Source organism: Heterodontus francisci, chromosome 35 (assembly GCF_036365525.1).
Source record: "Heterodontus francisci isolate sHetFra1 chromosome 35, sHetFra1.hap1, whole genome shotgun sequence".
Taxonomy (NCBI): Eukaryota; Metazoa; Chordata; class Chondrichthyes; order Heterodontiformes; family Heterodontidae; genus Heterodontus; species Heterodontus francisci.
Window position 1 is genome coordinate 47,633,433 of NC_090405.1, and position 24,926 is coordinate 47,658,358.

General features: G+C 42.1%; 1 protein-coding gene across 2 annotated transcripts in view; it reads left to right on the forward strand.

The window, feature by feature from the left end:
- duox (dual oxidase) overlaps nt 1-24,926 on the forward strand; it is a 66,003-nt gene that overhangs the window by 28,504 nt on the left and 12,573 nt on the right. For both annotated transcript variants that reach the window (XM_068015474.1, XM_068015475.1), the window contains exons 16-29: nt 1,052-1,171; nt 2,888-3,081; nt 4,962-5,147; nt 6,009-6,234; nt 7,099-7,192; nt 8,946-9,121; nt 10,354-10,420; nt 11,901-11,969; nt 14,883-15,061; nt 16,650-16,880; nt 18,503-18,602; nt 20,372-20,421; nt 21,551-21,678; nt 24,470-24,623. In XM_068015474.1, coding sequence (XP_067871575.1) covers nt 1,052-1,171; nt 2,888-3,081; nt 4,962-5,147; nt 6,009-6,234; nt 7,099-7,192; nt 8,946-9,121; nt 10,354-10,420; nt 11,901-11,969; nt 14,883-15,061; nt 16,650-16,880; nt 18,503-18,602; nt 20,372-20,421; nt 21,551-21,678; nt 24,470-24,623 — 1,974 coding nt within the window. The remainder of the gene's footprint in view (nt 1-1,051; nt 1,172-2,887; nt 3,082-4,961; nt 5,148-6,008; nt 6,235-7,098; nt 7,193-8,945; nt 9,122-10,353; nt 10,421-11,900; nt 11,970-14,882; nt 15,062-16,649; nt 16,881-18,502; nt 18,603-20,371; nt 20,422-21,550; nt 21,679-24,469; nt 24,624-24,926) is intronic.

Consider the following 24,926-nt stretch of genomic DNA (forward strand, 5'->3'; position numbering starts at 1 on the left):
ACAGGCGCTATATAAATGCAAGATCTCTCTGTCTTTTCTTAGTAAATGACTTGACATATTTAACAACAAAAGATGTAACGAGTGGTGTGCCACAGGGATCTGTGCTGGGGTCTGAACTTATTACTATTTATATCAATGACTTAGATGAAGGGACCGAAGGCATGGTTGCTAAATTTGCGGATGACACAAAGATAGGTAGGAAAGTAACTTGTGAAGAGGACATAAGGAAATTACAAAGGGATATCGATAGTTTAAGTGAGTGGGCTAAGACCTGGCAAATGGAGTATAATGTGGGAAAATGTGAAATTGTCCACTTTGGCAGGAAGAATAAAAAACAAGCATATTATCTAAATGGTGAGAGATTGCAGAGCTCTGCGTTACAAAGGGATCTGGGTGTCCTAGTGCATGAATCGCAAAAGGTTACTATGCAGGTACAGCATGTAATTAGGGAAGCTAATAGAATGTTATTGTTTATCGTGAAGGGAATTGAATACAGAAGTAGGGAGGTTATGCTTCAGCTATACAGGGCATTGGTGAGACCACATCTGGAATACTGTGTACAGTACTGGTCTCCCTATTTAAGGAAGGATGTAAATGTATTGGAGGCATGTTTCCCCTTGAGGGAGAATCTGGAACTAGGGGTTGCTGTCTAAAAATAAGGGGTCGCCCATTTAAGACAGAGATGAGGAGAAATTCTCCCTCTCAGAAGGTCGTGAGTCTTTGGAATTCTCTTCCTCAAAAGGCGATGGAAGCAGAGTCTTTGAATATTTTTAAGGCAGAGGTAGATAGATTCTTGATAATCAAGGGGGTGGAAGGTTATCTGGAGTAGGTGGAAATGTGGAGTAATCAGTTCAGCCATGAACTAATTGAATGGTGGAGCAGGTTCAAGGGGCCGAGTGGCCTACTCCTGCTCCTAATTCGTATGCTCGTATGTAACAATCCTTCACTCTGAATTCCTGCTCAGTCAAAAAGGATTCTGGGTCAGACTGTTCACTTACTAAAGAAGAATTGACTGATTGATTTGTGAAGATAATGATCTTTTTTTCCACAGTTTGCCTGATTCCTGCATACGCTGTAGCTCTTTACCGTAAAACACAATTTAAGAAACTACAAAGAAGGAATAGGCGAGAGTCTGTAATAAGGAAGACTGAACTTGGAGCAGGAATTAAAGGTAATACGAGGCTTATACTTATGTTTTTATTGTGGAACACAAAATCTGCTTTGATTTCTAAATGCTTAGAATAAGGGAGGTGTATCCTTTTACTCTCATGATCTGCTTGTCAAATTAAAGTTACACAAAATCAATTGCGGTTTAACCAGTCCTATGACCTCTCTGAGCACATTTGGAAGTAGAGCTGTTCATGAATAGCAGACTGCAACAACTTTTAAATCTCTGACAGGAAAATAACATAAAGAGCCCATTGAAATAATTGCAAAAATTCCATTTGGTCTATTGTGCCTATTATGACATTACCCATTTCATTACACATCCAGCACAAACCTTTGAAAAAGGAGATACGGGAGCTAATCAAGTTGGCAGTAAGTATAGTAAGGTAATTGGTCTTTAGGCTCAATTAGAGAATCAGGAAATTGGGGAGTGTTGAACAATATGTGTGTTATTCCGCATTGTGCCGACTGAGGTATTGGAACTAAGCTTCATTGTTTTCAGAGCTTATGGCACAACTGGTTGCAATGGGAAGCTGTATTTGAAGAGGATATGGGTTAGAGAATAGGGATGTAAAGTGATGTAATCCTATGTCCAAACTGTGCTACCTTTAAGAGTAAGTATCTGCTAGGTGTACAGGGGCAGTGAAGTTACCCTATTCTCTTTTCACCTCTTAACTCTGGGTTCTGTGTGCAGTTTTGATCTCCTAACCTAAGGAAGGACATTTTCAACTTGCCTAGAGAGAGTTCAATGAAGGTTCATTAGACTGGTTCCTAGGATGACGGGATTGTCTTATGCGGAGAAATTGAGTCGACTAGGCCAATATTCCCTGCAGTTTAGAAGAATGAGAGATCATCTCATTGAAACATATAAAATTCTTTAGGGGTTTGACAGGGTAGATGCTGAGAAAATGTTTCCCCTGGCTGGGGAAATCTAGAACTAGGGGGTCACATTCTCAGAATAAGAGGTGAACCATTTAGACTGAGATGAGTTGAAATTCCTTCACTCAAAGGGCTGTGGAACTTAGGAATTCTCTACCCCAGAGGCTGTGGATGCTCAATTGTTGAATATATTCAAGACAGAAATGGATAGATTTTTGGGTACTAGGTGTGATGTTCTCAGGACTGGAGTGAGGTTTAGCCGAGTTTAGTAAGAAATATGAGGTAAAGGCTAAGACAGCGTGATGTTGAACGTAATGGAGTCGTCTTCATTCTGTTTTACTTTCACTTTCGGCTCCCTCTGCTGGCTCCTGTGCATGGTAGCCTTGAGTGTACAATATGCACAATGCAATTCTCAAAACACTACACTAAGGCAATTAAGGGATGTGGAGATTGTGCAGGAAGGTGGAGTTGAGGTAAATGATCAGCCATGATCTTATTGAATGGCATAGCAGTCTTGAGGGGCCAAATGGCCTAGTCCTGCTCCTATTTCTTATGCTGTAATCTAAGATGGCCTCGACAGGATGATGCTCTTTTCTCTTATTCTGCATAGGTTTTGTGGCTTTTATTCTGTTCCATTTATATCCACATTGAGCACGAAACAAACTGATTTTATAATCAAGTAGGCAGTGTCACCTCCCATAATAAAATGGAGGTAAGGGTGCTCCACTAACCCTTCAGATGTGATATCGTGTTTCAAACACCACTTTCTTAAAGTTGAGTTCCAAACTGAAGTCGCACGCAGGCACTGCCAGCTTATCCTATCTTTCATTTCTATCCTCAGTATCTGAATGGCAAGGACCTAATGAGCCGTTCCGACCAGTGGATCTTTACCTCGATGCCAAAACATGTATCAAAGTTCTGGATAGCAAACGGTCCCCTATCCGCATCATTAATCTTACTAAGGACATGGACGTTGTCAAGTCAAACAATGATCCGCGGGTCCTGCTGCTTAAGGTTCCCAAGGAGTATGACCTGGTAAGTAGATGCACTGCCACTCCATGCTTTGGAGTTGCTGCAATTCAACATGTATTGTCCAAAATTTCTTTACATTGGCTTGTTTATGTGCTGTAGGCGCTTTCAGCCCAACTGGCCTTTACCCAGTGTTCACACTCCACAGGAGCCTCTTCCCACCCTACTTCATCCAACCCTACCAGCATATCCTTCTACTCCTTTCTCCCTCATGTTACCTAACTTCTCCTTAAAGTTCTATGCTATTCATCTGAACTACCCCTTGTGGGTAGTGAGTTCCACATTTTAACCACTCTCTAGGTAAAGAAGTTTCTCCTGAATTGTTTATTGGATTTATTGCTGACCATCTTATATTTATTTTGGACTCCATACAAGTGGAAACATCTTCTCTACATCTAGCCTATCAAACCCCTTCATAATTTAAGGACCTCTATTAGATCACCCTTTTCTTTTCCATGTTTTGTTACTGGAGATGTTTTCAGTTTGTTTTCAGTGTCTTCGGTTGTCTTCAGCAAGTAACTTCTACAGTGAATTGTCTTTATAAAATTTACAGCACACCAGGAGGCCATTTGGCCCATTGCCAGTGCTAGCTCCTCAGCTGGAGCTGTCTGTTTGAATCCTGCTTTCCTTCCCTTTCTCCAGATCCTTTTATATTCTTCCTGTTCAAATTCTTAGTTTGACATCATCCGAAACATTGCTGTCCAGATCCTAACTCGCACCAAATCCCATTCACCCTGTGCTCACTGACGTACATTGGTTCCTTGTCTGGCAACAGCTCAATTTTAAAATTCTCATCCTTTATTATCAAATCTCTCATCCCTCATCCCTCCCTATCTCTGTAATCTCGTCCAGCCCCACAACCCTCCCAGATACCTGCGCTCCTCCTCCAATTGTGGCCTCTTCAGCATCCCCAATTTTAATCGCTCCACCATTGGCGACTGTGCCTTCAGCTGTCAAAGTCCTAAGTTCTGGAATTCCCTCCTTAAACTGTTTAACCTCTTGAACTTTCTTTGCTTCTTTAAGTCACTCCTTAAAACCTACTTCTTTGACAAGCTTTTGGTCACCTGCCCTAATATTTCCTTATGTGGCTCGGAGTCAAATGTTGTTCTATAATTCTCCTGTGAAGCACCTTGGGATGTTTTACTATGTTAAAGGCGCTATATAAATATGAGTTGTTGTTGTTCTTACCGAGTTCCTTTTTAAATGATGATGTATTACCCATGGTGAAGAACTCCATCTTCTAACGACATACTGTGTAGGATTTGATTCTTCCAGTGATCCTAAGTCTATGATCCCTTGTTACTGACTGTCAATTATATTCCACAGAGCCTTATTGGGCCAAATGGCCCGTCTCTGTGCTGCAAATTCTATGTAATTCAACTAGTGCAAACAGTCTTCCACTATTTACTCAAAACTTTGCAGAATTTTGAAAGCCTCTATTAAATAACCTGTTCCAGTGGAGGACACAAAGACAACTTTTCGACGCTTTCTTCGTAACCGCAGCCTCTCATTCTTGATATCATGCTCAAAAATCTTCACTGCGTTCTTTCAATGGCTCTCTTGCACCTAAAACAGATACCCAGAACTGCATACAATACTCCACAAATATTGCCTAACCAGTGTGTAGGGCAAGCATAATATTGCTTCCTTGCTTTTATATTCAATACATAAAATCCTACCCCATGTTTACAATGGCTGGAGCTTATGACTAAACACATCTCTTCCGTCCCCCCCCCCCCCACTCCACTATAATTAGGGAGGCACACGCCCAATGTCTCATGCATTTACGAAAATCCATCTCACTACAGGCGAATGATACAAGATAGTCAACATCCAGCAAAGTAATATTATCATAGCTGTATAATTTATACTTTGCCTTCCTTTAGGTATTGTTCTTTGATACAGAAGAGGATCGTCATGATCTCATTGAACAGCTGAGAGGTCACCTCGCGGGCAATGGGATGCGCCTGCGTCTGATGGAAATGAGTCAGAAAGCAATCTTAAATGAAGCAGTTACTAAACAGCAACGGAGCAAGATTTTGGATACGTTTTTCCGGCGGGTGTTTGCACAGGTGTGAAGGAAATCACAGAATATGAAATACTCCTTTTATTTTACTTTTTATTTATCTTTTTTCTCCCTTTGCTGTTGTGGAGACAGAACCCATACTGCAGTATGTTTCAGCAGGAGCTTTGTCGTCCCTACGCCCAAATATCCATTCTTCACTGTGGAACTAGACAGCAAGGATCAATAAGCAATTTGACTGTGAGGGGCATCATAAGTGAGGTTCAGCTTATCTTCACTTGATATCCACAGACATGAGCTTCAAAGGAGGGGGGTCAGTGGATCAGGACCAGTAGTGAGGCTCTGACTGATTCATCCCAGCCACTGCCTCCCCTCACCACAACCCTCCTGTCACCAAACCTCCCCCCCCCCCACCTCAACCCATCAACACCTCCCCCCCCCCAACCCACCACCTCTTCTTAGTGCAAACTCCCTGAGATCAAACTGTGCTACCTCATCTCTTAAGTCCAATTCCAGAGTCCTGAGCCCAGAATCTAGACTGGCACCCGTTGCGGTACAGAGGGAGTGCTGCACTGTTGGAGGTGACTTCTTTCAGAGGTTAAACCCAAGGCCCTGTTTGCCCTCTCAGGTGGACATCAAAGATCCAACAGCACTATTTTGAAGAAGAGCAGGGGAGTTCTCTCCGTGTCCATGCCAATATTTATCCCGCAACCAGCATCGCAAAAAACTGGTTATCTGGTCATTATCAAATTGCTGTTTGTGGGAGCTTGCTGAGTGCAAATTGACTCCTACATTACAACAGTGGCTACACTTCAAAAAGTACGTCTTTGTCTGTAAAGCATTTTGGGGCGTCCTGGGGTCAGGAAAGGAGCTATTTGAATGCAAGTCGTCTTTTTGAATCTACTCCTAGGTTCTGGAGATTGATAGGTCAGATGCTGGGGATTTCAACACTGAGATCTCACGGAAGACAAAGGAGTCTCTGAACTGTGAGCTGACTCGTGTGGAGTTGGCCGATGCGCTGGGGTTAAAGGACGATTCCATGTTTGTGGAGCAGATGTTTTCGCTGGCAGACAAAGATGGGAACGGTTACCTGTCCTTCCGAGAGTTCCTTGATATTTTAATCATATTTATGAAAGGTAAAAGGGAAATCTTACTTTGTTAATTTGGAGATTTGCCACAATGAAATTGACAAACATGCTTTAACAAACCGTTGCTTCCTAATCAATGTGTATTACGTTATGTTCTAAAATTACTTTTCCAAAATTAATTTGCATGGATTGTTGCATAATTGCTGTTTTAGCACACTATACATTGCATCAAATGTTGAACAGGCTACCAGATAAAGTAATTCATTCAGGCTTAGTTGATAGCTTTAAAAAAGAGCTAGATCAATACCTGTTGATAAAGTGGATTGAGGGTTCTAGTTATTAATCAGTTTGATTCGTATGAAGTTAGGAAGGGAGTACTGAGATGTTGGATTGGGGAGAGTCCATGATTGAGAACTGTGTAAGATGTGGACTTGATGGACTAAGTGGCCTGTTCTTGTTCCAAGCTCTCTTATGTTCTTGTGTCCTATCACGGGGTTACCAATACATGACTAGGTTGGCTGAAAAAAAATTGAGTATAAAGAGAAGAGATTGGAAATTCAGCTCTAATGGAAGAGAAGGTTTAAGTATCCCCATGTTACAGCCTCATAAAATTACTCCGAGCTGTTAAAATACAACCTACTCCCATCTCCAGCAGGAAATTGGTACCTAACACAATCCCCTTTACTTCGCTTAACTAAAGATTAGCTTGTGAATATCTAAGTTCTGTGATTTAGACTATTTGGATTGTGACCAAACAACCCCTTTCTTCTCCGTGTCAAATTTTCTTTGATAACACTCCTGTGACATTTTATGCATTATGAGCGCTCGATAAAACCAAGTTGTTGTGTTGTTTCTTTACTAATCTTTCATAAAAATAAATAACTAAAATTATTTTACACATGTTGTTTGAAGGGTCTCCTGAAGAGAAATCCAAGCTCATGTTCCAGATGTACGATGTGGATGGAAACGGATTTCTGTCGAAAGAGGAATTCTCTATATTGTTAAGGTAAATGGGCATTTTTCAGACAATCTGACAATCATCTTAGTTTGGTGAAGTGGATTGTTCTGAAACCTACCCAAACAATGTTATAAAAATGAATATTATTTTTAAGCCACAAGAAAAGGGAGGCTTACAAGTGTTGCCCTTCAATGTCAGCCAATGGAACATTCAACCTCCTTTTCAGTTAATGTTCTAGTTATGTTCCTTCTATATTTAGTTGCACTACTTTGGGATTTTATTTTCCTATTGTGAAACCTATTGTGGGGCTAAAGTTCATGAGGGCCGACACTTGCAACTTTTTCCCTTTTTAAACGCTTCTCATTCACGCATGGATATGAATTCCAGCATCAAAAAAAATCTTCCTCTGATAAATGCTGAAGGCCAAATGATCAGGACACCCTAAAGTTGGAAAAAGTGCAGATGCAAAATAGGGTAATGTTGGGTGATACCAAGTTTGACTTTTAAAAGCCTTTGGGTTGTAGAAAGATAAAGATATTAATAGGAAAAGACAGGCTAGATAAAGATAAACTATTTCCACTGGTTGAAGATTCTAAAACTAGGGAGCATCGTCTAAAAATTAGGACCAGACCGTTCAGGAGAGATGTTAGGAAGCACTTCTTCATGCAAAGGGTGATAGAGGTTTGGAACTCTCTCCCACAAACAGCAGTTGAAGCTAGAACAGTTGTTAATTTTAAATCTGAAATAGATAGATTTTTGTTAAGCAAAGATATTAAGGGATATGGGCCAAAGGCAGGTATATGGAGTTAGGCCGCGGATCAGCCATGATCTCATTGAATGGTGGGACAGGCTCGAAGGGCTGAATGGCCTACTCCTGTTCCTATCTTCCTATGTTCCTATGAAATAGTCAGGGAGCAAAGAGTACTATGGTTCCGAGATTCAGGAAAAGTTGGGTTAGAAGATAATATAATGCAACTTGATCACAACAAAATGAGGACGGAGGTAACCTGCATTTATTAGGAACATGTGAGGAATGAGAGAGGAAAGTTCAAATGAGCAACATCAATAAAGTTCAGAAATTCCTGAAATGGTGCATCTCGTGGTGAGGAACATGAATTGGACTTTTTATTTCAACCTTCAGCTAGCACTATATTTGCAGGATGGTTTTTACCAAAATATTCCCTCACGGACCACATATATTGCAGAAAACAATCGCGCAATGGTAATATAATTCTTCCCTTTTAAAAAAAAAAGTATTGCTAGAACGCAGATATCCATGAGTGAAGGATAGAACCTAGATGTAAAATTCCAAACTTATAGTTGCAGAGACACACATTGTGTATTGTACATCTCCAACCAACACAGTTTCAGTCTGCTATATATATGAGCATGTGTGTCCTCAATTAATGCCCACCACCTGAATACAATTAACCCCCAAGTGATATACAGTCGAAGAGACTTAGCAGTTGGCAGGAAAAAAGACAGAAGCGCAAGGGAAGAGCCAACTGTGTAACAGCCCCGACAACCAATTTTTTCTGCAGCACCTGTGGAAGAGCCTGTCACTCTAGAATTGGCCTTTATAGCCACTCCAGGCGCTGCTCCACAAACCACTGACCACCTCCAGGCGCTTACCCATTGTCTCTCGAGACAAGGAGGCCAAAGAAGAAGATATACAGTTAACAAGTATTTTCTGCTGCAAAATTATCCCAGAATATTTTAACCTTAACATTTTATTTCTGCTAACGGGCATCTTGATTTTACTCTAGTGGACACAGGTATCATTGGCACTTTGTTCCTGTAGGTCCTTCATTGAGATCTCAAATAACTGCTTATCAAAAACGCAAGCGGAGGAGGTCATGGAGTCACTTTTCAAGGAAGCAGGTTTCCAGGACAAAGAAGATTTAACCTGGGAGGATTTTCATTACTTGTTCCGGGATCATGGCGATGAGTTGCAGTTTGCTCAGCTCAATGTGAAAGGTCAGTACCCCTGTTTGAAAGAAGAAGCAGATAAATAAGCAATCTAACCAGCCAGCTCAGATAGCTTATGAGTTCTTGATCTCAGTCTTGCTGCACGGGATGGTGACGGTGCATATGCTTCATGCCTTGCCGTAGATGGATGAATGTTTCCTAGCTCAACTGTTCTGGTGCAGACTCTGGAACAAATCACCTCCCTTCTCAGTCACAGTTGGTATGTGAGGCAGCAAGACAAGACCAGTAAAAGTTATCATTCTTGAGCATCCCCGATTTCCTTCGCCCCTTCATTGGCGGCCGTGCCTTCGGCTGCTTAAGCCCTAAGCTTTGGAATTGCTTCTCTACACCTCTCTGCCTCTACCCCCTCTCTTCCTTTAAGATGCTCCTTAAAACCCACCTCTTTGACTAAACTTTCAGCCACCTGTCCTAATAGCTCCTTTTGTGGCTCTGTGTCAAATTTTGTCCAATACACTCCAGTGAAGAGCCTTGGGACATTTTACTATGTTAAAGGTGCTATATAAATGCAAGTTGCTGTTGTATGACCTTAGATAATGAAGGACAAAAATACTGACCTTGTTGCCAATGTTCCCTCTAAGCTGCATGGTCACCCAGAGATTCCTGCGCAGGCCATGCATATTGGCCCCTTTAAGTTACTGCATGTGCATGGCCACACAAAATAATTTAAAAGGGGCCCGTTCACTTAAACGATCAGCCGCGGACTACCAAAAGAAATGAAAGGATACGTTTGCTTGCTACAGAGAATTACATAGAGTTGGATAGCACAGAAACAGGCCATTCAGCCCAACTGGTCTATGTTAGCATCTATGCTCCACACCAACCTACTCCCACCCCTTTTCATCTGACATTATCATCATATCCTTCTATTCTTTTCTCTTTCATTACTTAAGTAGCCTCTGCTTAAATGCAATTGACCTCAACCCCAAGAGAGAAAGTTTCACATTCTGACCACTCTCTAGTTTAAGGGAGTTTCTTCGATATCCCCCATGGGATTTATTAGTGACTATCTTTATATTTCTGACTACATGTTGGTCACTCATAGTGTGACGAGGAACTGCCTGATATCAATCCAAAATTATCCTCTTCTAATTTGTAACCCATGTCCTTACATCACTAATTAATTTGAAGCAATATTCCCGTCTCCTTGTAGTTGCCTACTTTACTTGTAACTGGCTCCTTATACCCAAAGTCCTATCTGATGTTGTCTTCTGCTCTTTCAGGTATGGATATCCGAGAAAAATCGAACAAGTACCACAGAATCTCTTTCCTCAAAGCAAACCCATACAAGTGAGTAAATACTTCAAGTTTACAGTACTGTCACTTCATTCCCAACAGCCTTGTAACCTTCTGGGAGAGGCAAAAAACAGAGAAAAGAATCCCAGGGCCCATTGGGGAAAAACACATTGGAAAATTCATCCCTCAAGCACCAAATAATAGATTACTGGAAGGGGTAACATTTTTGAGATCTTTATGAGGACTTTTTTTTATTTGTTCAGGGAATATGGGCGTCGCTGGCTAGGCCAGCATTTATTGCCCATCCCTAATTGCCCTGGAGAAGATTGTGGTGAGCTCCTTGAACTGCTGCAGTCTGTGTGTTGATGGTGCTCCCACAATGGAACATAAGAATAGGAGTCAGCCATTCAGCCCCAATAGCCTGTTCCTCTATTTAGTTAGATCACAGCTGATCTGTATCTTAACTCCATCTACCCACCTTGGCTCTGTAACTCAATATCTTTACCTAAACTAAGATCTATCAATGGGATTAGGTCAGGAATTCCAGAATATTGACTTTACATTGTATCAGTCTGAGACTGAATGCCAGAAGTGGAAAGATGTCCATTACCCAGTCCCAGCATTAGTCCGCTTGATTGGCATCCCATCCACCACCAGTGCACAGTGGCAGCAGTGTGCAGCATCTGCAAGATACACTGCAGCAACTCACCAAGGCTTCTTCGACAGCACCTTCCAAATCCGTGACCTCTACCATCTAGAAGGACAAGGGCAGCAGATGCATGGGAACACAACCACCTCCAAGTTCCCTTCCAAGCCACACACCATCCTGACTTGGAACTATAACGCCGTTCCTTCACTGTCGCTGGGTCAAAATCCTGGAACTCCCTTCCTAACAGCACTGTGGGTGTTCCTACATCCCAAGGACTGCAGCAGTTCAAGAAGGCAGCTCACCACCGCCTTCTCAAGGGCAATTAGGGATGAGCAATAAATGCTGGCCTAGCTGGCGATACCCACATCCCCCAAATGAATAAATAAAAAAAAATACATATAAATAGACATGGCTTTTCCCTCCACCTCATATCCTTATTGCTGACTAGTATTGTCAATCCAACATTTTGATTCAGGTCAGATTTCCTTTGCACATGGCAGGATTCCATTTTATATTCTCTGGGTTATATAATGTACATTCAGGTAAATATTAAGCTGCAATCCTGGTGTATTGTCTTATGCAATCTGAGTTGGGCATGGAGATCAGTTATAGTTATTGTGCCCAATTTTTCTTTTTCGGTGATTATGTTTAATGAGCAGAAGCATCAGGAGCATTATGTTAGGAGAGCTTTTCTCTAAACTCAGACAATTGATCCAACTAATCCATAAATGAGCTTGTGGTTCACCTAGTCTTCCGAGCTCAGCCTCGAACTTTGTGCATTTGCCTTCATGTCTGGATGATAATGGTACCTGGCATTTCATTTGTGAATGAAACAGACTCCCTTTAGCCTCATAAATAATGTTCTTGTTCTCCCCATTCTGAAAGGAACATCCAGGAATCTGCTGTGGAACATGTCGGAACAGAGTTCCGAAACCGAGACAGACTGAATAAGAAGTAAGGCCTCAAATTCTGTGCTGTTTAATTGTGTGTGATCCGACCGACTACATGCATGTGTTTTTGCAACATGTATAAAAAAGTTAAGTGTTTTCAGCAATGTAAGTTCAAAGCACTGCTTCTGGCACCAGAAGTCCAACTCAATGTAAAATGCTACTGAGGTTTAACCTTTTGTCTCCTGTGCGAGCTGATTTGGTTATGATAGCGTGGAGGCTATTTGTGATAATTGAATTCAATGAATCTCATCATTTGTGGACAGGCATCAGAAAATGACCGTTGTCAGTTTGTGAATGCCTAACGGGTTCACGAGTGTCTCTTGGGGAAGGGAACCTATCACTCCTTCCTGTTCTGGTTTACATGTGAGTCCAGTGATTGGTTTACAATAATATAAAAGCAAAAATCTGCAGTAAAACAAGAAATGCTGGAAATACTCAGCAGGTCTGCCAGCATCTGTGGAGAGAGAAGCAGAGTTAATGTTTCAGGTCAGTGACTCTTCATCAGAACTGGCAAATAATCGAAATGTAAAAGATTTTAAGCAAGTAAAGCAGGGGTAGGGCCAGAGATAACAAAAGAGAAGGTGTTGATAGGACAAGGTCACAGAGAATAACTGACCAGAAGGTCATGGAGCAAAGGCAAATGGTATGTTAATGGTGTGGTGAAAAACAAAGCGTTCATGCAGAGAGGGTGTTCAATTGACAGAAAAATGAACAGCCTGGCCCCAAGCACAAACATGAAAAAAAACAGTGGGTAGGCACAGTAGCATTGGTTTACAATGCTCTCTGAAGTGGCCTTGCAAAGCATTCGGTTATGCAAACCAAAATAATGGGGGATGGGGAGAGGAAAACAGCCAGCCTAGGTAACATCATTCTCATCATGAGAGCAACTATGGAAAAAATTGTATCTTAACTGGACGTTGGTGCCTCAGTGAAATCATGTGCTTTTGCAATGCATCTGTGAGAGGATTTAATGTAAATCCAGTGACTGTAAGATTGACTCTTCTATTTAGCTTGTCATACTTGAACAACACACCTACACATTCAAGACTTTCCCTAGATGACCATCTACGTGTAAAGTATTGGGGCACAAGCTAATTCCTGGATGGATTCATACAGGAGATATGATTCACGGCTGGGCGGAGGCATTATTTGTCTGTGCACCAAGATCACAAGGCTCTAGTGTTGTGTTGGTAGATTTTTTAAAAAGACATAAGCTTGCAATTGGTGGTATCCTCTGTTTTCTCTGCTCATAGGATGGTTTTGTGGAAGTCTGGGTTTCTGCAAATCTACAGCCTCCAACATTTCAACCATCTCATCTCTCTGGCTGGTTCTGCTCTTCCACATGTTCAGTCTGATAGTGAAACTCCCCAAGGAAGATGACAATAGCTCTTGAAATGTCGTTAGTGTTGTGAAAGTCGTAGCTTTCTTGTTTCTATTTTTGGGAGTCATGTGTCATCACCATTTTCCTGCCCACGGCCATCAGAATGGAATTCTCCTCAAGGCCCAAACTATGTGCTTGCTGGGCTAAACAACACAGGATTGCCAAACTTCTCCCCTCAATAGCTCAGGGTAAAGAGATGGGAAAGATGATTCTTATGACATGACCTCCTAAAAAGGGAATTAGATATTTGCTTGAGGGTGCTTCTTAAATGTCCAGACTGTTGCCCATGGTCAGTTGATGAAAATGAGTTTCTTTTTAACATACAAAACGGTGACGGAGACAGAAACTCACTCTCCAGGGTCACATAGCGGTGAGAGCCTGCAAATAGATTGTGACAGTTGACACATTGAAATTGAAAGGGGGGATATGTTCACATAGCAGTCAGCAATGTTCAGACAGAACCATGTCCAAAAACTGCAGCAACAGAAATGGACATTTTTTTTTAGAGATACAGCACTGAAACAGGCCCTTCGGCCCACCGAGTTTGTGCCGACCATCAACCACCCATCTATACTAATCCTACACTAATCCCATATTCCTACCACATCCCCACCTGTCCCTATATTTCCCTACCACCTACCTATTGTGGGATATAAATGTAAAATAGATGTTTTAAGGAATTTACAGATTGGAGTTGCACATAACTGTTAAGTATCTGAAAGTTCTGGGACCATGCAGAATGGAGAGTGGACACATTACCTACCAGGGGACTGGAATCTGGGTCACCAACCCATTTCTGCTTTAAATTCTGACTGGGAGAAGCATGCTGGTCCTCTGCCTGCAAACTGTGTCAAGGAAATGTGTCTGCGGGAGTTCTTTGGTTACACTGCTAATTCCACCCATTAATCTCTTCTGAGGTTTCAATGGAACTGTTGCCAGCTGAGAGCCTTCAGAAAAGTCTCAATAGTGACACTGAGCTCTCTTATATTATTGCTACTCCTCTTTGGCTCATCCTGAACCTCCAATCTGCTCCGACATCCACTGGTGTCTCAAGGTGAGCATCTCTGATGCGCCTTAAAGTCCTTGAAGTGGCCAAGAAGGACTCCCTGAATTTCAGTCGCTAAATATTCCCTGTCTTACTTGATCTGGAGTGCAGTAGTAAGGAATTACATTAGACTCAGTCCGCCCCTGTGCTGTAGCGAGGGAAAATCAGACAAAGTTCCCGATCCCGATTGCTATCCAGTAATCTCTGCAGGGGTGGTGATGCCAGTAAGAAAAGATCGGGCACAGTTGTGAACTCTTTGTCCCAGAGTTAAATAGTCCAATGACATTCACTGCCTGGGCTTACTCATGGGGAATGTCCATCTGGTGAAGGGCAGCCATCACTCAGATAACTATATCCATCTATGAGCCAGTGCCTTGAGAAGAGGAGGGGTATAAAATAAGGCGGGGGAGGGGAGTGTAAGGAGGAAACAAACAACACGAATCCATAGAACGAGCGTTAATAGTAAAATGGTATTTTGCATCTAATTGTAGATCTCCTCACCATCGCCCTAAACCCTACACAGAGGCAAAACGGGAAAGGTACAACCGGAGCAAAGTACACCAGAAAGTTCAACAGTTTAAACGCTTCATTGAGAACTATCGGCGGCACATAGTTTGTGTTCTAATCTTTTATGGTATTGCAGCCGGCGTGTTTGTGGAACGAGCCTATCGTAAGTACTGTGAAAGCTCCTTCCAATGTCTTGTTAGGATGGCTTGGAGTTAGGTACTGCATGCAGTGGTTGAGGTGAATGGTAAAGACGTTGAATGGGAAGCCAGATAAGAACTTGAGGAAGAAAGGAATAGAAGGGTGTGTTGTTGGGATTAGATAAGGTGGGAGGGGGCTCGTGTGAAGCATAAATACTGGCATGGACCAGTTGGGCTGAATGTCCTATTGTGGTGCTGTAAAATTCTGTGTAATATTTGACTCTTGATCACAGTTTCCTCATATTCTCTGTCCTGTTCTTGTATTTAGTGTCAGTTGATCTCCTATTATGTTGTCCATGGATTGTTTGGGGAGTCTGTAGCACAGTTGTGATGTTCAGATGCTGAGATTAAGTTCTGTTTAACATGTCCTGCTCCTTTAAAGTTACTAACACAAGGTGGGGGGCGGTGGTGGGGGGGTAGGAAGGTGGTCTAAGGACTTGTGTAACTTACGGTCAACCAGAAGCTAATTGCTGAGGGAGGTTTCTGTAGTTTTGGCAGCATCTTGCACATTTCTGGATTCTACCCTTCAATGAGGCCGGGCTGTCTAAGATTGAAAAAACAGCGGAAAATGATGGTCTTTCTTATGTTTTTGACATTGTGAAGCGTGATATCAGAATGTGACAGATGCACTATTAATAACGCTTATGGTTCAGTCTAAGCCCTGCCTTATAAGGCTAGAAACAGTGTAATCGTGTGAATCCGAAGTTATGATTTTCTAGCTAAAATATTGGTGTGTAATCCCTCAGAACTGCAATGTCTTACTGATGTTAAGTAAATAAAAGTCGGTGTAGAGCTTGCAAATGTTGTGGCTCCAGTTTCCTTTCTGTTCTTGGCTTTTTCTGTAGATTGCTAATGGCTGCTGTTGTTGTTCCTTGATGTTTTTATTTAAGTGCTGTAGAAATTTGAAGTAGGCAGTGTGTGATCATAGGATCATAGGAAATAGGAGCAGGAGTAGACCATTTGGCCCATCGAGCCTGCATTCATACAGATCATGGCTGATCATCTACTTCTGCGCCATTTTCCCTCACTATCCCCATATCCCTTGATGTTGTTACTATTCAGAAATCTATTGATTTCTGTCTTGAATATGCTTAATGATTGAGCTTCCACAGTCCTCTGGGGTAGGGATTTCCACAGATTCACCACCCTCTGAGTAAAGGAATTCCTCCTCATCTCAGTCTTAAATGGCCTGCCCATTATTCTGAGACTGTGTGCCCTTGTTCTAGACTCACCAGCCAGAGGGAACATCCTATCCACACCCTGTGGCACCCCGTAAGAATTTTGTAAGTTTCAATGAGATCACCTCTCATTCTTCGAAACTCTTGATGTCTAAAGTGTGACGGACACAAAGTATATGTATGTGTTAAACCTTGTACTTCAATATTATTGGATATATCTTTGTAAGATTAGCAAATATAACTTTTGGTGCAGTAGAATTGGAAATTGTGAGGCCTGGTCCTTCGTAGCCTACGTAGTTGAAACCAGCTATCTACATGAATGCAGTCTGTACCCTTAATCATCTTTCTTAAGATTTGTTTTTTTTCTTTTGTCCAGACTATGCGATTGGTGCAGAGACAACCGGGATCCCACAAACTACGTATGTTGGCATTATCATATCGCGTGGATCAGCTGCCAGTGTCTCCTTCATGTACGCCTACATCCTCCTTACGATGTGCCGTAACCTCATCACGTTCCTGCGTGAAACCTTCCTCAACCGTTACATTCCCTTCGATGCTGCTGTGGATTTCCATCGCTGGGTGGCGATGTCAGCGGCTGCACTCGCAAGTTAGTTTACTTTCATTGTGGTATTGCTAGAATCATCCTGCCTTTGTACCAAGAGTGTGTCAGGGCGTGATATATACAAGAACGTTAGATTCCTGTAATTCATGGATTGAAGGGGGGCTTGAAAGGAGCAGTTGCAGCCATTTGCATTTAAGGGGAAGCTGGATAAGCACATGAAAGAGAAAAGGATATGCTGATCGTGTGAGATGAAGAAAGGTGGGAAGAGCCTCATGGGAAGCATCAATATTAGCATAGACTAGATGGGCTGAATGGTCTGTCTCTGTGCTGCACATTCTATATAATTTTATATAGTTGGCCTGTTCCTTTAAGGCTGCGATATCTAAGTGTTGTAGAAACCCATTGCCAATTACAGACTAATTGTTGTTACTGAGGGAGGATTGGGTTAGCATCCTTCCATCTATGAAAGATGATGGACACGTAGCAAACAATCCATTTCGGTGGGTTGTCTTCTCTTGGTTCACCTTTGCTGATGGCTGTGAAGGCCAATCCTTGAGAGGCAGGTTCTGCCACAAGTGCCACACATGAAGCTGCCAAGTGACGCTGTGAGTTGTTGTTGTTTTTGACGTTGGCGCCTGTTGCCAAGCTGCTGTAGCGACTGGTCATCATGGTAGTGCACACCAGTCCACAGGATGTGTCGCCATTTCCTTCTTTCGCCAACTAGTGACTCCCAGGTGCGATAGTCGACATTTAGGGCCTTCATGTCACGCTTGCAAGCACCCTTGAAGCGGAGCTTTGGGAACCCCAACTGGTCGTCTGGTCCTGGCTACCTCACCATACAGAAGGTCCTTGCGTATGCAACCATCTTCCATCCTGCAGATGTGTCCGATCTGCCAAAGCTACCTCTGTTTGCTTAGTGCCAACACACTGGGGAGCTCTGTTTTTGAGAGGCACTGAGGGAAGGTTCTAGATCAGTAAATGCTTGTTAATCCATAACACCATTTCAGAAGAAAGCAACAAATGTGAATTCCCCTCAGCAATGTAGCTGAGATCAGAAACTCAATGGAGCAGGGTTAAATTTTGCCTTTAGTGCAGATTTCCTAATCAGATCCATTTAATTTAGAGGAGATCAAAGCAATGGAGAGGGTTTAGAATGATTTATTCAGTAATGAGAAACTTAGGCAAGACTAGAGAAAGTTGAGTGCTTTTCATTTAAATGGTGAGAATTAAAAAGAGATCTGATAAATTTATTAATGGCAATTTTGCTGCTACCACCCTACTATTTTTTTATTCATTTGTGGGATCAGGGCGTTGCTGGCTAGACCAGCGCTAGCCTGGGCCTCTGGATTGCTAGTCCAGTGACATTACCATTACACCACTGCCTCCCCCTGCACGGCACAGGAACAGGTCTATGCTGGTGTTAATGCTCCACTCAAGCCACCTCCCAGCTGACTTTATTTAACTCCATCGCAATATTCATTTAAGCTGTTTGCGTCTTGGCTGATACTTAAGGTGAAGACACTCCATTGAGCTCATCCATGCTGAAAATATTACAGTATATTATAGGGATATAGCATTGCATTGATGTTATATTATTTATTATATTGTGAGAATGCTGTAAATAAAATGATCAGTAACTGCAATGACATTTCTCTTGATTTCCCCAGTTTTTCACAGTGCTGGACATGGTGTGAATGTCTACTCATTCTGTGTCAGTTCCCTCAGCAGCCTTGCCTGCCTATTCCCCAATGTGTTCATCGATGATGGGTAAGTTCTAAGCTGTGCCTCTCTGTTGCCAGGCAGACGTGCACCTTGACCCTCAGAAGGCATTCAATCAGCTGACTTGGGTTTCAGTGAATAGCCGAGTGTTTATAACTAGTCAATCAAGTGAGGAAAAGAAGCAGATAAAAGAGAGATATGACACTCACAGTATGGGGCACCACCAGTGTGTGGATACATGGGACAAAGCTGCTATTGTAGAAAGCTGGATTAGAGATCAAAGAAAGCCTTATAGCCCATGGCTTCCCTTGACTGGGCCACTATTGGCAGTTGTTAGCTGTATCTAACAGTTCAGTGTTACTAGCCTATACACATCACTTAAATCTGGGGCATTTTCAATCTAGGTCTTTGTAATTAGCCATGAAATTATTCTTGGTTTTCTTTTTCATGGACATTAATGCACTTGATCTGCATGAGCTGCATATGACAATTGAATATCTCACTGCTAAAAATTGCATTTCAGCAGAGCGACCCAGTCTGGGTTACAATTCGTATCAGTCACTGATGCTATCTAAACCCTTATTAGACAAAACTGTGCCAGTGCTGGCAGACAGGTCCTTGCTTGTTCTGAGGGCACAGTTATAGTACCACTTCTGCATCGATGCAACATGGCCCTGCACGCACCTTAATGCAAAAGGTGCCAGTCTACCTCGGCAAACTACCCCTTACCCTGAATTATGAGACTCCTTTCCTCTTAATGAGGCCATCCTGAACTGGATTGAGCCTGCATCGAGTGTAGGAGTTATACTCCAGCCTTAATAACTATTAATAGATTGTGAGGTGGTAGCTAAAGTGGTGCCAGCTCTAGAATAAGATTATCATCAACCTTTTGGCACAAACTGTTTCACGGCTAACAGAAACTCATTTACTTCTCAGAGTTAGGATAGAAATAGGTCTCAACTTTTATTTATTTAGAGATACAGCACTGAAACAGGCCCTACGGCCCACCGAGTCTGTGCCGACCAACAACCACCCATTTATACTAATCCTACATTAATCCCATATTCTTTACCACATCCCCACCATTCTCCTACCACCTACCTACACTAGGGGCAATTTACAATGGCCAATTTACCTATTAACCTGCAAGTCTATCTGTGGGAGGAAACCGGAGCACCCGGCGAAAACCCATGCAGATACAGGGAGAACTTTGCAAACTCCACACAGGCAGTACCCAGAACTGAACCCGGGTCGCTGGAGCTGTGAGGCTGCGGTGCTAACCACTGCGCCACTGTGCCTCCCAGTTTTAATCTCTTTTTTTAAAAAAAAAGGAACAGCTCTGTTTCAAAATAATACAGAAAGCTGATTTTGAAGTTATGACCTTTGGAATGGGTTCAATCTGCCTATAATGGAAGCCACACCCCAATTTTGTGATCAAGCTAATAATCAAGATAATACAAAGGTGCAGAAATTACACAAAATAATGGGATTAGAGCTACTGCTCATGTGGAGGATAAACACCAACAAGGATTATTTAGACCAAATGGACAGTTTGCATGTTATAATTTCTAGACTGATGCTTCGATCCAGTACTGAAGGGACACTGCACTGATGGAGGTTGTCTTTTGAAGGAAACTTTAAACCAAGGCCCTGTCTGCCCTCTCAGAATGATGTAAAAGAGCCCATCTTGTTAGTCCAAAGCTTCTGCAATGATGCATTATACAAGAGGGACATTCCTAGCAATTAGTACCTCTGATGTCTCAAATTGGATACAGAGGTCCCAGAAATTTACGTTTCTTCCTCTTTTTGTCTTGCAGATCAGAGCTTCCTCGGAAATATTACTGGTGGTTCTTTGAAACCATTCCAGGTAACTGTTATCATTGCTTATTCTGGGTGATTAGAATAGCAACACAAAGAGAGAGTATTTCGTTGATTACCTCATGAGACCTAATATGGTTTTGAACCATTTGAACTGCGCAATTAATTTAGAGTTTGCAATCTCACTAACACTCTCTAATTCTCTAACCATTAAAGGTGGCTTATACCTTCAGATGCCAAGTCCATAGGTTCTGAAATTCCCTCTCTAAGCCTCTCTGCCTCGCTAACTCCTTTAAGATATTCCTTAAAATCTCTTTGTTCAAGCAGTTGGACATCCATCCTGATATCTCCTTATGTAGCTTCGTGTCAAATTTTGCTTTATAACGCACCTGTGAAGTTCCTTGGGTTGCTTTACGGCATTAAAGGTGCTATATAAATGCAATTTGTTAAAAGTTACCCTCATTATGTTCAGCTGGAACTCCTGTCCATTATCTTAGAGGTGTTTAACTCTTTTAACGTAAATGGGTTAATGTTTCAACTAAAATAATGGGGAGTGGAGTCTCAGGGAAACATATTAAGCATTAGGATGCTAATATCCCACTGTATAATTTCGGGACCTTTCTTTCTACGGACTGAATATCGACACCACTGTCAGCCATGGTGGAGGAGGCAGGGGCAGAACTTGTGGTTTTAATTTACAGTGTCTCCAAACTCGTGACAGAAACTACAGAAAACAGTCTCCTAACTACAGCAAAATGCATTGAGTAAAGGGTAGTTATGTAACACAAATTGTGTGCGTAGAATCAATCCCAGTCACTTACAGCAGGGCATTTTCCCCCCAAAAATATACTTTATTCATAAAATTTGTGAAAAAAATACATTACATAACAATTCAAATTTGACATTACCTAAAGTGCACTACAGATCACTTTCTTTCAATACAGTACATGAATTGCCTCACTTACAGCAGCGATTGCGGGATAGTTACCCAGTCATCTCCATTCTGTTGGGACTTGTGGTGTCACTATATGCCAGCTTCTTATTAAATCACATTTAGGGGATATGACCCAGAGAATGCGCGTCGATAATGAAAGTAATTATTGTAGGGCTTTGTGTAAGAACTGAAGGTGAGAGGGGGGAAGAAAAGGTAATATTGTGGTAAATTTTTTCAATTCTAGGAATGAGCGGAGTTCTGCTTCTTGTCGTCATGGCAATTATGTACGTCTTTGCCTCCCGCCAGTTCCGTCGCATGAGTTTCCGAGCCTTCTGGGTGACTCACCACCTCTATGTGATCCTGTATATTCTGGTAATTACATTTCAACTCATTGTGTTTGTAAATGTGATTCTGCCTCTTCCCATCACAATTTTGTTTTTAATTCAACCTTATGATATGGGTGTCACAACCAAGGCTGGCACTTATTGCCCATCATCGGTGATGAGCCTTCTTCTTGAATCGCTCAGTCCATATGGCCTTAAATCAAGGGTGGACAAATTTTTCGGCTAGAGGGCCACATCTAGGTATGGAAATTGTATGGGGGGCATAAAAGCACAAGAAACAAATAATTAAAGATCAGTTTTGGTACAAATAAACATAAAACCTTTATTATTATGATAATTAGACCATTATGATGATGCATTACAATAATGTAACCAAACATACCCCTTATTTCACACCCTCATGCCTTCACGTCAACAATGCAGTTGGTCATCCCTCTCTACAATGGTATCAAAGTCTGGTGTCATTCTCGCAATAAGGAGCTGAGATGCTGCTCAGTTAATTAATCACTGAGATGCCCTTCTCAAAATGTTACATATATCTTTGAGGGATCCCAGAGCATCACTTAATCACATGACAGCCAAAACAACATCTGATGTTGTGATCTAATCATGTATTTGAATCTATCGGTTCTCAAAAGCTATTTGCTGAGAAGGGTTTTCAATCATTTGAATTTTGGGAAATACTGGCAAAGATTTCATACTGTTGCACTACAGTATTTATCAATAGACCTCCAACAATGTCAATTTAAGCATTATTTTATATGCCAATTGGATTTTTTGACTTATTCATTATATTTACAACATGTTATAAAATTAGTGCACATCACATTGAAGTTTGAAAAAAAAAATCACATTGCGTTACAATTAAGCCCATTTATACATTATCATCGAGTAGAGCCAGGCTTTGATCTTTGAGGCTTAAAAATGGGATGTCTGCAAGTAAACCCTTGCCCTCCCCAAGTAATTCCTAACGAGATCAGACTAAATTATCTTATAATGCAGCCCACTATATCCAGCCCAGCTCTCAATCACCTCCAGGTCAACATTGGGCCAATGTCCTCTACAAACTGCACCAAGTCAGCAGAAATCAAGGGATTTACTTACATGATGCTGTTCTCACTGCTTCTCCACATGTGCTCCCCTCTTCTCGAGGAGCGCCTGATTTGTCTCCCACCCCGTTCCCCCACTCCCACTCAGATTATACTACATCCGCAGAGTAACATAAGAAATAGGAAGCAGGAGGAAACCATATGGTCCCCCGAGTCTGCTCCGCCATTCAACATGATCATGGCAGATCCGTGACCTCAATCCCACTTTCCCACCCACTCCCCATATCCCTGGTTCTCTGAGAGACCAAAAATCTCAGCCTTAAACATATTCAATGATGGAGCATGCACAATGATGGAGAATTCTAAATTCTAAAGACAACCCTTTGAGTGAAGAAGGTTCTCCTCGTCGCAGTCTTAAACTACAACATTCGACTTGTTAGAAATATAACCAAGAACCCACCTGTCCTCACAGGAGGACACAAAAGATCTCATGGCACTAACGGTTGAAGAGCAGGGAAATTCTGGCCAGTATTTATCCCTCAAACTTTGCTGTTTGTCGGACCTCGCTATGTGTAAATTGGCTGCTGCTTTTCCTATATTACAACTGCGTTTCAAAAAGTATTTAATTGGCTGTAAAGTGTGTTGGGATGTCCCGAGGTTCATGAACGGTGCTTTATAAATGCAAGTCTTTTCTTATAATCAAAGCCACCTTCACCCATTGGGCAAGGGCATACACTGCAATGACAACATCGAATAGTAACAAGCTGATTTGTTTACAATTCCAATGAGGTAAGATGCAAGAGAGTTGCTTGTGTTTCTTTGTGTTTGACGAAGACTGGACAGGGAGGACTGAGAGCCATTGTAAACAAAGCCAAACCGGGAAGCTCAGTGCACATTACTGTGCGGCCCACATCAGACTTTAATTAACTCTTCAACCTGAAGAACAAAGATTGCCAATCAACATATTCTGTAAATGATCTCAAGAAACAATTGCAGCCCAAAGCAAATTTACATTTGAATCTAACAGTTCCTGTAACCAAAGTAGAGCTGGAATCGGAAACTGTTGTGATGATTGCAATGATTGAAATAAATAAGACTGCACTCACCAGAGAAGCTCTGAACTGTGAGGATTTACTGGAGATGTTGAACAAAGATACAATCCCAAGGTTGAGCGCTTCTACTGCTCAAGAACCACCTGCCTCCAGTCACTGATCATAGGCTAACCTACATGAAAACACTTCCTGTGGCTGTTGGATCCCTTGGCACAGCTGTGGGTTGTGGGCTGTATGTGGCCTGTGGGCCATAGTTTGCCCACCCCTGCCTTAAATTAATCCTGAGACTTTAGGTCAACGTTTAATATTTGTATCTTTGAGCTGGATTACTGAGAAAAGAGCAGCTCACAGATTATTTAATTTCTAGAAGGACAAGGGTGGCAGATGCATGGCAACATCACCACCTCCACGTTCCCCTCCATGTGCACACCATCCCAACATCCTTCAATGTCGCTGGGTCAAAATCCTGGAACACCCTACTTAACAGCACTGTGGGAGCACCTTCACCACACGGACTGCAGCGGTGGATGTAGAAGACCCATCAACACCTTCTCAAGGACATCTATGGATGGGCATCACATGGGTGCTTTTCCTCATGAAAGGGTTTCGCTTCGCTCTCTCTTTCAGATGTTGACTGACCTGCTGTGCATTGCCAGCATTTTATGTTTTCCTCATTTTCCTCCCACATTTCACTTCATTGTTTCCCCAACCCCCACAGATACTCATTCACGGGAGTTCGAATCTGATTCAGCAACAGAGTTTCTACTTGTACTTCATTGTGCCTGGACTCATCTACCTGGGAGACAAACTCATCAGCCTCAGCAGGAAGAAGAAGGATGTGACAGTCGTCAAGGCGGAACTGCTGCCTTCAGGTGAGTTACTATTGGTTGCGACCCTATGTCAGCTGCTGTCCCATGTCCAATCAGAGACTAAGTGCACATTTATATATTTTGCTTAGTAATGACATTAGCCCGAATAGTGTCGGCATGTTAATTATTAATATCACACCCCACTATCAAATTGGGTGATTGATTACGAGACATGTACACAAGATCCAGCATTCACACCCCTTTATATAATCAGCACTTCACCGCAAAGCTGAGAAAGATTGAGATAAATATAACATTTCTATCTTACTGTCATAGGACCTGTAGATAAATGGCACTGCATGATAT